The sequence below is a fragment of the Muntiacus reevesi genome, chromosome 12, assembly GCF_963930625.1.
Source record: "Muntiacus reevesi chromosome 12, mMunRee1.1, whole genome shotgun sequence".
NCBI lineage: Eukaryota > Metazoa > Chordata > Mammalia > Artiodactyla > Cervidae > Muntiacus > Muntiacus reevesi.
Window position 1 is genome coordinate 359,333 of NC_089260.1, and position 16,246 is coordinate 375,578.

At 42.6% G+C, this 16,246-nt stretch overlaps 2 protein-coding genes and 1 non-coding gene across 3 annotated transcripts in view; 1 reads left to right on the plus strand and 2 right to left on the minus strand.

The window, feature by feature from the left end:
• Nucleotides 1–6,301, plus strand: part of SNTB1 (syntrophin beta 1) — a 243,608-nt gene extending 237,307 nt beyond the window's left edge. Inside the window, exon 7 of the mRNA XM_065902993.1 lies at nt 2,943–6,301. Coding sequence (XP_065759065.1) covers nt 2,943–3,035 — 93 coding nt within the window. The 3' untranslated portion in view covers nt 3,036–6,301. The remainder of the gene's footprint in view (nt 1–2,942) is intronic.
• Nucleotides 4,228–4,299, minus strand: TRNAC-ACA (transfer RNA cysteine (anticodon ACA)). Its single transcript has one exon. It is a non-coding gene; the product is annotated as a tRNA-Cys (tRNA).
• A 2,711-nt stretch (nt 6,302–9,012) lies between the features above and the next one.
• Nucleotides 9,013–16,246, minus strand: part of MTBP (MDM2 binding protein) — a 75,084-nt gene continuing 67,850 nt past the window's right edge. The window contains exons 19-22 of the mRNA XM_065903193.1: nt 15,963–16,203; nt 14,528–14,641; nt 11,068–11,133; nt 9,013–10,012 (exon numbers count right to left, since the gene is read on the minus strand). Of these exons, the coding sequence (XP_065759265.1) occupies nt 9,974–10,012; nt 11,068–11,133; nt 14,528–14,641; nt 15,963–16,203 (460 nt within the window). The 3' untranslated portion in view covers nt 9,013–9,973. The remainder of the gene's footprint in view (nt 10,013–11,067; nt 11,134–14,527; nt 14,642–15,962; nt 16,204–16,246) is intronic.

Consider the following 16,246-nt stretch of genomic DNA (forward strand, 5'->3'; position numbering starts at 1 on the left):
ATTGCAACTCAGCTCTTAGGCTTGTGTAACTCTCCCGCCCTCCCCCGGGCTTCCCTGGTGAAGAATCTGCCTGAAGTGCAAGAGCCTTAGGAGACGGGGTTCCATCCCCGGGTCAGGAAGACCCCTGGAGGAGGCACGGCAACCCGCTCCAGGGTTCCTGCCTGGAGAAGCCCACGGACGGAGGAGCCCGGCGGGCTGCCGTCCACAGGGTCCCACAGAGTCGGGCACGCCGAGCACCCCTCCCGCCCCCACTCCCGTCTCTCGGAAGGAAAGGCCCCACTCCGCAACTGAGACCCGGTGCAGTCAAAATAAATAACTAAAAATTAAAGAAAGGGTTTCTGTGGGTACTGAGTCGCTTCAGTCCTGTCCGACTCTGCGGCCCCGTGGACTGTGGCCCGCCAGGCTCCTCTGTCCACGGGCTTCTCCAGGCAGGAACACTGGAGCGGGTTGCCATTTCCTCCACCAGGGGATCTTCCTGACCCGGGCATCGAGCTCGAGTCTCCTGCATCTCCTGGCAGGCGGGTTCTTTACCACTAGCTGCACGCCTGTAATCTCAGTGTTGCGTGTTCCAGGGCAGCACCAGACTTCTCCCGCTGGGGTCATGCCATTCCACAGGAGTCACGGTGAAGTTGGTGCCATGGGGCGGGAGGAGGTCTGAACTCGCTTGCTAAGAACAACTTCCAGCTAGTCATTTTCCTAACTTTTAAAGTGGATCCACAGGATTTTATAGAATTTTGTTGTTGTTTATTTGTGTGTTGCAATCAGTAAATTCAGTCTGAAGCACCACTTTGGAAAGAAAGAAGTGATTAGCAGGTCCGTTTTCCTGGGAACGCTTCCGGTTCAGTTGCTGCTCTATCCATCACCCAACTGGGCACTTTTTGCAAAAGGTGATTTTAGCTAAAGGTGCTGGGCACCTTTTGCTAAAGCCTCCCAAGAAGTCTTCTGCTTTTTATCCATGACTGGAAAATTCAAGGCTTTTTGCCAGTGAAGAAAAATAACTTAGGTCTAAACTTTGGTCTTTCTGCCTGTAATTGCGACCTGACTTGAAAAGACTTAGGAAGGACTGATTTTTCTGCTGTCGATATGTTAGTCTGAGCAGCTCAGTTTCAGATACACCTTCCCCAGGATCGAGGCAGGTGCTAGGGAAGCGAGCAGAGGCGAGTGGTAGAAAATGCAATAAACTGAGGGTCAAGAGACCCCTGCGTCTTTCTGAGTCTAGATCTAACTCATCACGTGTCCTGGGCAAGTCCTCTTATCTCTTTGGCTTTGAGTCTCCCCATCTAGAAAACATAGGGACTGAAGTAGGTCATCTTTAAGGTTAGTTTGAAAAGTTACACTCTGTGTTAGTAAAAGCGAATATGGTAGTGAAGTGGATTTCCCTGGCAGCCCAGTGGTTAAGAATGTGCCTGCCAGTGCAGAGGACACAGGTTCCATCCTTGGTCTGGAAATTAAGATCCCACATGCCGCAGGGCGACTAACCCACTTGCTCCAGAGTCCGTGTTCCGAAATAAGAGGAGCCCCCCTCACTGCAAACTAGAGGAGCGCTGAGCACACAAACACAGCGCTGCAAACACGGGTGCCACCAAAACAGGAGAGGCGGCGGTGGCGAGGCCCAGAGCCTGGCATCATTCAGACCTGCCTCTGCGCTCCTGCTTTCTCTTTCCTGTAAGCTGTATGGTCTTAGAAGGTTTCTAGCTTCACCAGATCTTAGTTTCGCATTTAAGATGAGAGATAGTAACAGTAGCTATCCCATAGGGATTCTGTAAGAATTCACTAAGATAACGTACAGAAAATATTCACACAGTGCCTGGTTCATGCTAAGTACAACTTAACTTTGCCGGATGTTACTGTGGTCAGGTTGTTATTGTCCAGCATCAGAGCAGAGTTGGGGACCAGGGGAGCGAGAGAGTGGCCCTGGCGTACGCACTGCCGTGGGCAGGCAGCTCGTGGCACAGCGCGGGCAGGCGCAGGGGCCCGGCCAGGTGCTGTGGTGCCCTAGAGGGGCGGGAGGGACGTCTGTGTCCTTACAGCGGATTCTCCCCGAGGCACAGCAGAAACTCACACCGCACTGTAGAACAGTTATCCCCGTGACAAAAATATCCTGTGATAAACCATCTTAGAAAAGAGTATTAAAAAGAGAATGTACATATATTATAGCCGAATCACTTTGCTGTACAACAGGAATTAACAACACTGTAATCAACTATACTTCAATAAAAAGAAAAATAAAAAATGAGATTAAAGAATGAGGAGCAACACAATGCTCTTGAACTAGGTCAGGTGATTAAAAACTCAGCCTGGTAGGCTCTGACCTTGTGCCGGCTCTATAGGGACACACAGGAAGAAGCCGCCTTCAGAAGGAGCCTCAGCAGGCGGTGCTGGAGGTGCTTCCGACACCACGAGCTGTGAGCCTGCGGTGCACGTAGTGTAGCTTCTGTATTTTCTGGTTTGCGAGGGATTTCCACCCGCAGGATCTCATTTTAATACTCTACCCTGTAAGTTAGACTGGACTGAGAACACTTTGAAATGAATTGTCCAAGATTATGTACACACCTGAAAAGTGCTAGATAGAACCAGGACTCAGATCTACGATGGGAAAGTTAGCACTGCCTCATGCTGTGCCTCATCCAACATAAATAATCGTGATACCAAAAATAAAAGGTTTAGACAGTCAAGAGCAGCACTGATATGTACGCTATTGGTTTGTATAAATTTCACAGAACTTATTTTGGGAAATAAGATATATGAGATGTAAGGAGTAAGTTCAAAGAGTTGGTTTTTTTTTTTTTTTAATCTCATTGGGGGGCAAGGATTTAAAAACACAGTTGCTCCAGTTAAGGCTTAAAAGCAGGAAGTGCTTGGCTCTGTTTGATGTGTAAATCAGTATTTTGTGTCAAGCATTCATTTAAAATTTTTCCTGTCCTCTTCTTTTTACATTTCAGCAACTGGACCTGCACTCCTGCCCCAAGCCAATTGTCTTCATCCTCCATTCCTTCCTGTCAGCTAAGATCACAAGACTGGGGTTGGTGGCCTGAGCAGAGGGGCGAATGACCTCTGAGCAGAGGCGGCTTCGGCGCCCCCAGGACCGCGTCGTGTTGACAGCGTCCGCAGTGACCGCCCGGTGCAGCTTCAGACCCCGAGCCCCGAGTAGCAGCGTCCGGCTTCCCCGTCAGTTTCCGCAGCTACTAAGGGTACCCTCAGAAAACACCGCAAGGACTCTCGAGTGAAACTTTTTTAGCACAGTAAAAGAGTAGAGAGGTGAGGCTGATTGGAAATACACAGCATAGCTCTTAGATAATGCCAGTCAAGGACATGCTACTGAAACAGCATGTGCGGCTCTTAACCATAGTTTCTCGGCAACTGGCTCAGCCGTAAGCCAGGGCTGAACAGACGAGAAAAGGATGTTTTCCACCTCCCCCTTCCCCACCCCAGGAGTAAGCACCCCTGGTTTTACTGTGCTCTATTTCCTACTTCTAACTGAGTTGACTTCACTGGTAAGGAAAGTACTCAAATGGAAACCCACCTTCTATTTAAGTATGAAACAGCTGTTACTTTTTCTTAATGAATTATCTTTCAGTGATGTAGGATGATTCTGCAGTGTTCTTGTGAGCATCAGATACTTAGCTGTAAGCCAGTAGATTCTGAGCCAGAGTAGACTGCTTAAGTTGCAAAGCTTTGCTGAAGAGTGGTTTGCGTGAAAGAATTAATTCTGGGGCTACACTCATACCAAGGCCTGCTATTTTAGAGCCTGACTTAGAGCTTTATTTATAGAAAGCAAATCATGGATTTTTTTAAAAAGACTGTCATTTGAGATATATATATATATATAACAATTCACGGCAGGTTAACTAATTATACCCGTTTTGTGGTTTTCAGTGGAAGTGCTGAGCAATGTATTGGCCCTTATTTCTGCCTGTGCTGTGTGCATGCATTTTCAAGCAAGTAATAGAGCCTCATATGATTCTGTTTAATGCTGGGTTCTACAGAGAGAGCCAGTGTTATAACCAAACCCATGAATAGCACTCACAGCTCTTTTGGAATTCCAGGGAAATAATATAATGACCTGATATTTTTCTACAAGAATATTTTCAGACAGCATAGTGAAGTCGCTCCGTGGTGTCCGACTCTTTGTGACCCCACGGACTGTAGCCCACCAGGCTCCTCTGTCCATGGGCTTTTCCAGGCAAGAACACTGGAGTGGGCTGCCCACTCCTTCTCTAGAGGATCTTCCCGACCCAGGGATCGAACCTGGGTCTCCTGCATTGTAGGCAGACGCTTTACCGTCTGAGCCAGCAGGGAGGTCCCAGACAGCACAGTCTTATTGATTTAACACTTTTGCTTTTATATTTCAAAACACATTCACTGAAAACAACCTGTTATTTGCTTTTAAAGTCATTTTCCTCAAATCTTGAAAATTAGCTCTAGAATTTCTGTATTTGCAACACTTCTCTCCTCTGTAGTTTACACAGACAAATGTTCCAGGTTAGATTTGTGTCTTTTCAGAGAGCTTTAAAAAGTGATTTTGTTCACTCAGATACATGTGTTTATGGGGTTTTACTTTAGACCAGCATTTTATTTTAGATAGGTGTTTCCCCAGAGTAATACAAGTAACATTAATTCAAGTTCCAAAGGGTACTGACTGAATGATATTTTATGTAGAGGGAAATAAAAGGGTTAGGAATCAAAAACTGTTACATACTGCATTAAAAAATGTTAAGAGTTCATGGTTGCAGCCCTCTTCAAAGACTTTATTGCACATTGCAGTTCTGCAGGGGAAATGATCCTAACACATAGGGATGATCCTGTCATTCCTAACACATCTACAGAACTACTTTCTAAGACATCTTATGAAACTAGTGTTTAAACACACACACACACACACACACACACAAAACAATTACTTTGGAAAACATAGCTTTAACACTGATTTTGTTTTGTTTCCTATTTTAAAATGCTGAAGAGTTAAGTCCCAGCCTCAATGTTGTAGGAAAGCTTTGATGCATCTGTAACACACTCTTTCATGATATATTTTCAAAATCACTGGAATGTTGTTATACAAGAGAACTATACTTGTGTATTGTAAATAACATGAAAATACAGATATTAGTGCCAATAGTTTAATTCAACAATATGTAATCTAAGGTGCTCAGTACCACATGAAGTGTGAGTTAATTACTCATAATTAAGTTGCAAAGATCTTATTATATATTTATAGACATTAAAATGATCATAATTACAAATACTGTTTCTTCATCACTTGAGTTTTAGACTGATTAATATCTGGGTGGGGGTCAAAAGAAACTACATTCTCTGCATTTATAAAAGTTTAATTTAAATATTTATATTTTAGAAAAATATATTTGAATAAAATCAATGCATTTTCTGAATTAAAATATTAGCAAGAAATAGAAAATTTTACTAAGAATTGTGTATATAAATCATTTTTCTTCCTCAAAATTAAACTGTATATCAGAGTAGCTATGATGAATCAATTCAAATATTCATCTTTTCTCCTTCAATTCAAATTCAACCAGTTATTGCTTCACACTGTAGATTCTAATCTTGTCTTGATGTGTGTTATGAGTGATGTGAATAACACAGACTCATATGTCTGGATCATACTTGGGTGCGGAGAACAAGTCAGCTGTCATTTTGGGGGATTTGTTTTTGTCCAGTTCCCTCTGTAATCAATCTGTCTCGTGTTTGAACTGATGAATTATTAAATTCACAATGTCTGTTCTTTTAGGTGCAAACTAATCTAATGAATGATGTCTTAAACTACACCTTGAGGGAAGCTGCCCAACTGTTAATTAGGTGAGCCCTGTGGTGTGGTGACGAATCTCTAAATCATCCCGTGGGAATTTAAAGAAAACCAATAGGAATGCAGATATCAAGTTTCTTTTTCTGACTTGACTAAGTAGGAGAAACAAAACTATAAATCTATTTTAAAAACCATTCAGGCAAAGACATTTAATTAATTGTATTAATTGATGCACTGAAGTGCTAAAAAAAAAAAAAAAAAAATGCATGTTGCTTTGTCCAAAAGCTTGTTGACCCTGCTTGGTTGAAGTCAGAAGGAACACTCTTAATGGGCAGGAGTCCTCTACAATTAATGAGTGGGGGCCTTTCTGGCCCTTGTTTTACAGATATTAGACATTTTATCTTGAGGGGACTGGAGCGGACTGGGGTGAGGAAGTGATTTATCAATGTACCATGAGTTTATAAAATGTGCCTATGTTTATAGCACTGTGCTATCCTGTAAAATTTATATATGGATTAAATAAACATTCACCTCTGCGTACGCTGGGCTGGCCGGTGCGTGTCCTTAACAGCCACACAGGGGTATGGGAGCACAGACACATCTTGCTTGTCTTCCTCCAGGATGGGCCTAGAAAGGCGCCAACAGCGGGGTGGGGCTTCCACTCGCTGCGTTTGTGTCTACAGGTTCATGCTGCGTCTTCACCTGGGGCTGAGGGCTTTCAAGTCTCATTTTAACTACATTTTCATGGAATTTTATCTATACACCAAGCTCCAAATACTCAAATTCTCTTTACTACCATAACTTGGTTTGTGTTCAAGTTACTTGTAATAAATACAACAGGCTGGGGTTGAGAAGTCTTCTACTATTTGAAAACCAGAAAAAATATGTGTAAATCATAGATAAGGGACTAGGATACAGAAACTATAAAGAACTCTTACAACTCAACAATAAAAAGAGAAATAATCCCACTGAGAAGTCCTTAAGAAAGGATATGGTGGACATTTCCCCGAAGGAAAATATCCAACTGGCCAATAAGTGCATGGAACGATGCCCAACATCACTGCTCATCAGAGAAATGCAAGTCAGAATCACGATGAGACATCACCTCACACTTCCTGTCAGCTGTCAGAGGATAAATACTGACAAGAATTAGCAAGGAGGTGGAGAAATTGGAGCTGCTGATGGAAAAGTCAAATGGTATAGCTGCTGTGGAAAACAGTCTGCCATTTTCTCAAAAATTAAACAGTTACTACATAGTCAGCAGTTCACTCCTAGGCACACACCCAAGGTAACGGAAAATACATGTGCCAAAACGTGTACACAGACGTCCACAGTAGCATTGTTCACGAAAGCCCAAAGTGGGAATCAGCCCAGTGTCCATCGACTGATGAATGGATAAACAACTGTGACAGGTTCATACAATGACATGCTGATTCATGCTACAACACCTCATGCAGAGAACCTGCCTGCCAATGACAAGACGTGGGTTCCATCCCTGGGTCAGGAAGATCCCCTGGAGGAGGGAATGGCAACCCACTCGAGTATCCTTGCCTGGAAAATGCCGCAGATGGAGGAGCCTGGAGGGCTGCAGTCCAGAGTCTGAGAGTAAACAAGCAAGAGAAGCCAGATGCAGAAGACCATACACTGTACTGGTCCCCATCCGTCCAGCGTCCAGAACAGGCAAGCCCGGAGAAGAGAGAGGAAACGCGTGCCTGCGGGGCGAACAGAAATGACTGCTCATGGGTATGGAATTTCTACTGGGGTGATGGAAATGTGTGGGAATGAGACAGTGGTGATGATTACACACCTTGTGGATACACTAAAACCTACTAGATTATATACCATAAGGGGCGAATTTCATAATGTGTGAATTACATCGCCAATAAAGATAAAACTTGTGGGCTTTCTGTGTATCCAAAGTTACAGTCTAGTCTGTCCCATGAAAACCGCATCCACCAGAGAGGGCCTCTTTGGCTGTCGGAGTGCTGTGGGGCAACACCCTTTAAGAGTCATAAAAGTCCTTTTGTCTTGCTGAAAGGGTTTACTTAAAGTATTCCTAAGGTTTTAATGAAGCGTTTTATCACTGCACCTTTGGTTTGATCTTGAGGCTATTACTTACTTGGAGAACCTTTTGCCACTGGAGATGAAGTGGGAAAACATTTCATTTTCCAATCCAGAATGTTCCAAGTCTTCAGTATCTCCCAAAATGCTGCTAGAAAACCAAACAGTCTCTCCTCTAGTTGATCTATCTCATCCTGTGCCTTTATGGTTTTCAGCCAAATAAGCAAACAAATGGCTCACAGACACTTTTAACACTGTTTGGAACTAACCTTAATTAGATCCGAGAGTTCATCTGGTCCTTCTCTTCTCCAGGCTGTATGTGTGTGCTTAGTCACTCAGTCGTGTCTGACTCTCTTCGAGCCCTGGAGCCCGCCAGGCTCCTCTGTCCACGGATTCTCCAGGCAGGAACGCTGGAGTGGGTTGCCATTCCCTTCTCTAGGGAATCTTGCCCACCTAGGAATCGAACCTGGGTCTCCTGCACGGCAAGCAGATTCTTCACCATCGGAGCCACAAGGAAGCCAGCTTCTCCTTTCCAGGTGATGTACGCGACAGTCTTCCCAAACGTGCTGTCACTGTGGGACAGGCTGAGCTGGCCTGGCCCTGTGGCCCCCTTTTTCTCCAAGGCCCTCACAAGGCCAGGAAGTTTTAGGCATTACTCCCAGAAGTTTAGGCATTACCGTCCGAACAGCGATGCCTCCGCTCCGCTCTGTTCTCCCTCCTGTCTGCCCTCCGAGGTCCCGCGCACGGGTGGCCCGCTCGGCGGGGCCGCTCCTGGACACAGGCGCACGGCACGCGCAGCTGGCTCCGGCCCCGCCTGAGCTTCTCCCGGGAGTTCAGTCCGTGCCAGAAACGGACCTGGCGTCTCTGGGCCTTTCAGGGATCGCTCCTGCGTATCTGCTTTCATATTTATCTCAAATACCTTAAGTCACTGTTTACTCTGAAGCATTTTTGTGGTGGTGGTTCAGTGGCTAACTCGTGTCCGACCCTCCCGACCCCATGGACTGCAGCCCGCCAGGCTCCTCTGTCCATGGGATTCTCCAGGCAAGAACACTGGAGTGGGTTGCCATTTCCAGTATTTTTACGGGACATTCACAAAAGTTAGTAAGTGTGAGCACAGCATTGAAGTGAAGGTAACGCAGTATACTCAGACACCCACAGATTCCACTCTGAAAGAGCTGTACTAAGGAGTAACCAGTGATGCACCAGAAATATTCATTTAAGTTTCATTTACAATAAGGAAACATTAAACTCATACGTCCAACAATGCAGGATTGGTTAACTAAACTGATTCATTTGAATCATGCAGTTATTAATGATATGATATAAAATGATATGATATTTTATATCATATTATTGTTATATCACATTGTTAAGTGGAAAGCAGGCTATAAATTAATATACATACATATCACACATACTAATACACATACATAAACACACACATGTGACTGCAATTTTGAAAATAAGTATAATGTTGAAAAATATTAAATACCTGTAGACAGAACAGTATTGGAATTTTTTCCATTCTCCTTAGTATTTTGCACATTTTCCAAATTTACTGTCATGAGAAAAGATGTTTTTTTTTCTGGGAGTAGGTACTTAAGTCATTTTCACTACATCTTATTTTCACAATTTTTGCTCTTTTTTTCATCACAAATAAACATAAATAGCTCCAACAATGGTGGCTCCCGGGCAGGGGTAAGGGAACATGACTAAGTATGTGAATTTTTTTGCCAATATTTTCTAAACCAAGGGTCATCCAATAAATCAAGCTGTTGTAACACATGAGAAAAGCCACTGGCAATGTCTTACTTAAGACTCAGCAGTTTAAATATACCTAACAACAAAGACATTTACCAAGAAGTAAAGAAATATCTTTTCCTATTTATTGAAATAATTAAATCACCAAGCGTAAAATTTTTAAACATATATAAAAATATTAACTTTAAAAATTAAAATATAGTAAAATTATAAGTATACAAATTAAAATTACATTAACTGAGCAATGTTAAAACTATATAAACACAGGGTATTTATGAAATTCCTTAGAAATGGAACATTAGTTCTTTGAATAAAGTTTGAAATTTGTAATTTTCAAACTAAAGAAGAGCTCCATCCAATTTATAATCATCGAAAGGGAATGATTCTGTGTTATTTCTTGCTTGCTTTTTCTAACACCCATTCAATCACCTATGGGGAGAAAAAATATGATTATGGTACATTCTTTTGAAAACAAAAGCAACAGACAAATACATTGCTTAAAAGAGTATGGCAGAAAATTTAAGACAAAAAATAACACATCAGACTCTTCAAAATAATTTTATCTAAAAAATACACTTTACTAGTGGGGAGGGGGAGGGGAGAGGCAATACAGCAGTAGGAAATTAAGAAGCACAAACTGTTACGTATAAAATAAGCTACAAGGATGCCCTGTACTGCACAGGGCATATAGCCAAAAGTTTACAGTAACTGTAAGTGGAGTATAACCTTTAAATACTGTGAATCACTGTATTGTACACCTGTAACCTATATAATATTATACATCAACTATATTTTAATTTTAAAAAATTAAAGGATTATCAAACACAAAAAAATCAATACAGCATTTACCTCTAGAGGTGATGGAGTAGGATATGGTGGGGAAGAGACTCTAGGGCTTCCAGGGTTCCTGAATGTTTTATTTCTCAGCCTAAACAGTGACCCCAAGGACTTTTTCTTTTAAAATTCTTTTTTTTTAATTGTGTTTCTTTGCCTATGTATTTACTTATTATATCAAGAATTTTTAAACAGAAAAAAAATCCCACATTGTATTTTCTTGCTAAAGAACATTTTTTGGTGAACTTATGTTGCAGAATACAATGGTGGTGTTTCTCACTGGACAAAATGAAGATACTGCTCTATTTTCTCACCTTTATTTGAAAATATGTTTTTAAAGGATCACTAAAAATAGAATTAAACCAAGCTTTGAAAACAGCTAATCAAAATGGATTAATTTTTCCAGCTCTTTGGATTATTCTTTTTCTTTCTGAACATTAATTTAGAAGCTCTTTTGTTAAAAGAGAAATCTCTTAAATACTACTAAAGACCCTACTTACGTAAGTCCATTATTAACTATTTTAATGAGTGGTCACAGGGACACAGTGGAAAAGACCACTCGCTAATTCTCACTGCTTATATTATAGTCTCCTAGCCACCCGGAAACAAAACAGCAACTTAATTGAATGTACTTTCACGGGAACATTTACCTGTACAACATTGTTGTTTGTTGTTTTCTTCATTTCTTCAAATAGACCCCTTGAAGTTTTAAGATCCTAAACATAATAGAACAGAACATTTCAAATCTGTTCATTAAATTACAAAGAACAAGTCATTACAAGTCATTATTAAATAAACCTGACATGATCCTAAGTCATTCTATAACGATCAATGTGAAGAGGGAGAAATCACAGTAAGAGATTATCATTTAATTACATCCTGGAAGGTCAAAGTTCTCTAGCCAAAATATACCCGTCTGTACGTAAGTCCATGCTGCTCTGAGCTCATAAACCCAACAGCAGCGGCCAGACCCATGCCCATCCTCAGCCATGCACACGGCTCAGGCATGCCTGACTCTGCAACCCCATGGACTGCAGCCCAGACTCCACTGTCCACGGGGTTCTCCTGGCGAGTTCACTGCAGTGGGCTGCCATTTCCTTCTCCATCGCTGGCGATGTGTACCCACTAATGCTTCACTGCTCAGGAGATGGACATACAATTTATGTTTATTTTTCAGATAAAACAGCTTTCACCTCTCTCTTCTTACTGGCTATTTCACTCCACACACAGAGGGGATGACACCGGACATAAAACTGATGTCTCTTTTAAAAAGTTAATGACCTATAACAAATTAAATCATAAAATTTAAAAACTTCACTGGTATTAAACAAAAAGCTGTCCTCTGCTGTGCTTCCAAGTTATGCTCCATCGAAGGAGTCCCTTTCCTTCTTTCTCCTGCTTCTCTTATCTGTGCCTTCCTGTCTCTGAGCACCACGCTTACTGCTGCTGCTATGAGCCTGCACTTTCAGACAGTGACTGCTGGTACGCTGGGCTCAGGTCTCTGAATCCTCCCACTCCCCTCTGCTTCCTCTCAGGAGCAGCTGCACCACAATTGTTTTTAAATTAGTAAACAGTCAATGTTTGCATTTTATACTTAAGCAAATAAAGTTTACTCCCAAGCTAAGTAACACATTATGGTTATAATTTCTCTTTAACCTAATGTTTTGTTTATCCTGTGGTTGAACTATATTTGCTTAGCTTTCCCCCCACCCCCACAACTCTGATTAAAGACTGATTAAACGGACAGCAAAGTTCTTCAAACTCTCTCGGATACCGGATAATCTCCCCTTTCAGCTTTTTCGTTTCTGCATTGGTTTTCTTAACTGCCTTCTTTAAAAACTGGAGTCCCTTCTCCCGCAGCCTGTTACAGTTTGGTCCAGCTGCTTCCTGGACCTGGTTCCCAGTGGGACACACCTTCCCCGTCTGGGTAGTTTTTTTTTAATTTCTTGATTCAGCCCCTTGTTCTACTGAATTTCATCTTCTCACAAATTCATCAAAAGGGTACACGAGTGACAAGATTTTCACACCTTTTGTGTCTGAAAGTATCTCTACTGAATCTTCATACTTGACTGACTTCTATGTGTGTTAGTCACTCAGTTGTGTCTGACTCTTTGCGACCCCATGGACTGCAGCTCACCTGGCCCCTCTGTCCATGGAACTCTCCAGGCGAGAACACCAGAGTGGGCTGCCATTCCCTTCTCCAGGGGATCTTCCCAACCCAGGGATGAAACTGGGTCTGTGCACTGTCTGAGCCACCAGAGAAGCCCTGTGACTGACGTCTGGGCCAGATAGAAAAATACCAGGTAACTCACTTTCCTTCAGAATGTGAAGATGATGTTCTACCATCTGGCACACAAGGCTACTAGAAAAGTCCAATGCCAACCTTATCCTTGAATCTTTATGTCAACCACGGCTCTCCCGGGAACCTCTCACGGAATGCTCTCTCTCCCGCAGGAGATGGGATCTTCCCCAGTGACGGGGCTTGCAGAGCTGCCAGCCACCAGGCGGGACGAGCTGTGTGCCATTTCCAGCAGGAGGTTGCATCCTCCGGTCTGGAATGTCTTGGATATTTCTGAAGGTTTTCTCTCCTCTCATCTCTATTATGAGCATAATGCATCTTTCAGATAATTCCCCCATTTTCTTACCTCATGTTTAATGTTTTTGTCCTCAGTTTTGTCAGCAATATTAATTTCTGGCAAATTTCTTACTCTCGTGGTTGACAATTACAGTGATTTTACTGTATTTTTAAGGTGATTTCATGTTCTATAGTTTTTGGAAACAGCATCACATTCCGGTTTTGTACATGTGATTTGTCTTCTTCCTGAGATACCCAGTTTTTATGACGTTCTCTTCAGGTTTCTGCTCCTCCCGAGTCCCCTTTGCTCCTTTATGGTCTGACGTCTGCTGTGTCAGAAGCTTTCCTCAGAACTCTGCTGAGTCTTGGCTGTCTGGTCACACAGACATTTTAAAATTGCTTCCGCTGCAGCACACAGCATGTGGGATCTTAGTTCCCATCCAGGGATCGAACCCATGCTCCCTGGAGCAGAAGCACAGTCTTAGCCACCGGGCTTCCAGGGACGTCCCTGTCCAGTCATATTTTAAAATGAGACGATAAAAACCTCACTGGAAGTTCTGTGTGTGCAGAGCTTACCCACTGGCCCCTTTATAAGGTAGGGGAATAAGAGGTCGTTGGCCTTTTCACTGCGGCCTCCCATGCGTTTCTCCTCCAGAGACTATTTCCCGCACTGTCGCAGGAGAGCAAAGCCGTGGGTAAAACAGCCATCCCAGCGAAGGTGGGGAAAGGCGTGCAGAGCAGGCTGGAGGCTCCCCGTTCTCTCTGCGGACCTCTCTCTAACTCCCGCTTTTCACGGCACTCTGCCCCTGCCTTCCACGACACCTGGTGCCCGCAGGCTCCGAGCAGGTCCGAGACCTGCTGGGTCTGGACTCTCAGCCCCAGGCAGGCGTCGAGGCTGCCACTGCCGCTCAGCCACCCCACGCTTCCACATGCCTCCTGCTCCCACAACGTATGGAAACGCCGCCGCGCTTCTCCTTTCTTCTTTTCCTGGCTCTTGTACTTTCAATACTGGCTTTCTTGAGAGATTTTACAAGGGAACTGAATGTGTTTCATCTGTGGTCCATCTGCAGTTTTAATCAAAAACCCATGCAAAACTGTGACTCAAGTCAGAAACGGAAACTGGAGCAAATCTAACACCACCTAAGTTTTACAAACAGCTCTCTGAAGGGACGGTTTGTCCGCCCTACAACAAGCTATTAGTGGGTCCAGAATTAGAAACTGGATGTTCTGATACTCCATCGGGTACTTCACTATATACTAAAATTACCTGAGTACATTAAATAAAATAAGCTGAAGCCTATTATCAGCTTAAGTCAATGACCTGTTAGGGAAACACTGAGAGTATCAGTTAAGGTATTCTATATATGAGAACTAACATCAACCATAAAATATTTTGACTCCAATTTTTCTACCTCCATTAAAAAAGGTGGCAATAAGTTGTCAGTGTAAAAAATACTCAGTTAATATTATCTTCAGTCAAATAGGAACATTAGAACTTGAGCTGGATTTTGCCAGCAGCAGAGAAGACACTATACCTTTAGGTAGAACTTGGAGATCTCAAAGAGACGCTGGCTGCAGGCAGCGAAGCACTCGTGCGCTTCTGTGACCCGGTGCTTCTTCAGGGCTTCAGACACCACTTCTTTCAGCATCTTGGATAGAACATAACACGTGACTGAGGTTTCTTGGAAGAGGCACAAACGTATTATCTCAGCTTTAGAGCCGAGTTCTGTAAATCACAGAGCCATGTAGCTATGCTAAAGACAGATAAGCTCATTAAGACCAAACCACTGAGAAGAGATTTGAAACAGTGATACAATCAGGCGTCACAGAGCATCTGTCAGGCAGAGAGGACTCAAGCATCCGAAGGGAGGAGCTCATGTGCTAAGTTCTGCATCGGCATCAGGATGGGAACGGTACACACAGCAGGGATGTGTATATACAGGTGTGTCCTTATTTTTTATTATGGAAAATTTCAAACACTATAAAGAGAATATTTTGTAACAAATCCTTCTCTCTATCTCTCTCTCTCTCTCTCTCTCTCTCTATATATATATATCAGGACTACATATAAGAGCTGGTTATATATATATATAAATCATCATATTTATATATAAATATATAAACAAATGTAATTATGATTGTAATTATATTTTATGTAAATTATGTATATATAAATTATAAATATATATATGAACTATATATAAGAGCTGGCTATATACATATATAAATATATATATATGAGGACTATATATAAGACCTGGCTATATATATATATATATATGAGGACTATTTATATAAGAGTTGGCTATATATATATAAATACCTATGTATGAGAACTATATATAAAAGCTGGTTATATATATAAGAACTTTATATAAGAGGTGGCTATATATATATTTATGAGGACTATGTATTCAGGAGCTGGTTCTACATATATGAGGACAATATAAAGAGCTGGCTATATATACATGATGAGTATTTATATAAGAGTTGGCTACACCTTTGCCGATGCTGTAATTTAAAAAAAAAAAAAAAGAGTTGGCTACATATATATAAATATATATACATGAGGACTACGCGTAAGAGCTGGTTACGTACATGAGGACCACGCGTAAGAGCTGGTTACATCTATAAATATATACAAGGAGGATCCCTCTGGGGCTCCTTCTGCTCCTTCACACCCCCGCTTGCACGTTCCCACTACCCTTCTTTCACTGAATTATTATTATTACTATTCTGGCTGCACCACAGGGCAGGAACTCAGTTCCCAACCAAGGACTGAATCTGGGCCACAGCAATGAAAACCTGGAATCCTCCCCAAAAGGCCACCAGGGAACTCCTTGGTACGATTTTAAAGTAAATTACAGACCACCTCATTTCATTCATAAACTTTTTTGACAAACATTTGAAACGAATCAAATAAGGACGTGTCTCCCCATGCAGAACTGAGACAGGCAGGAAGATCTCTACCCGCGTGTGCTTCTGTGATCGGGATTCTTTCGCGGGCCTTGCTGTTTCTGATCCACGCGCAGCTTTTTGACCTGAACGGGCCTTGGCAGTGACTCCGGGAGTCTCACTGCTCAGAGCAGACGGACACGTCACGGGTAGCGGCCGCTCTGCCCGCGGTTTTCTGGATGGGACCTCGTGGTGCTGGCGAGCGCTGCCACTTGTCTGAGAAAGAAGAGAGTCTGAACTCCCAGACCTCACAAGTCTGTAGCAGGGGAAAGACCAAAACACAGATTAAGGGAATCACC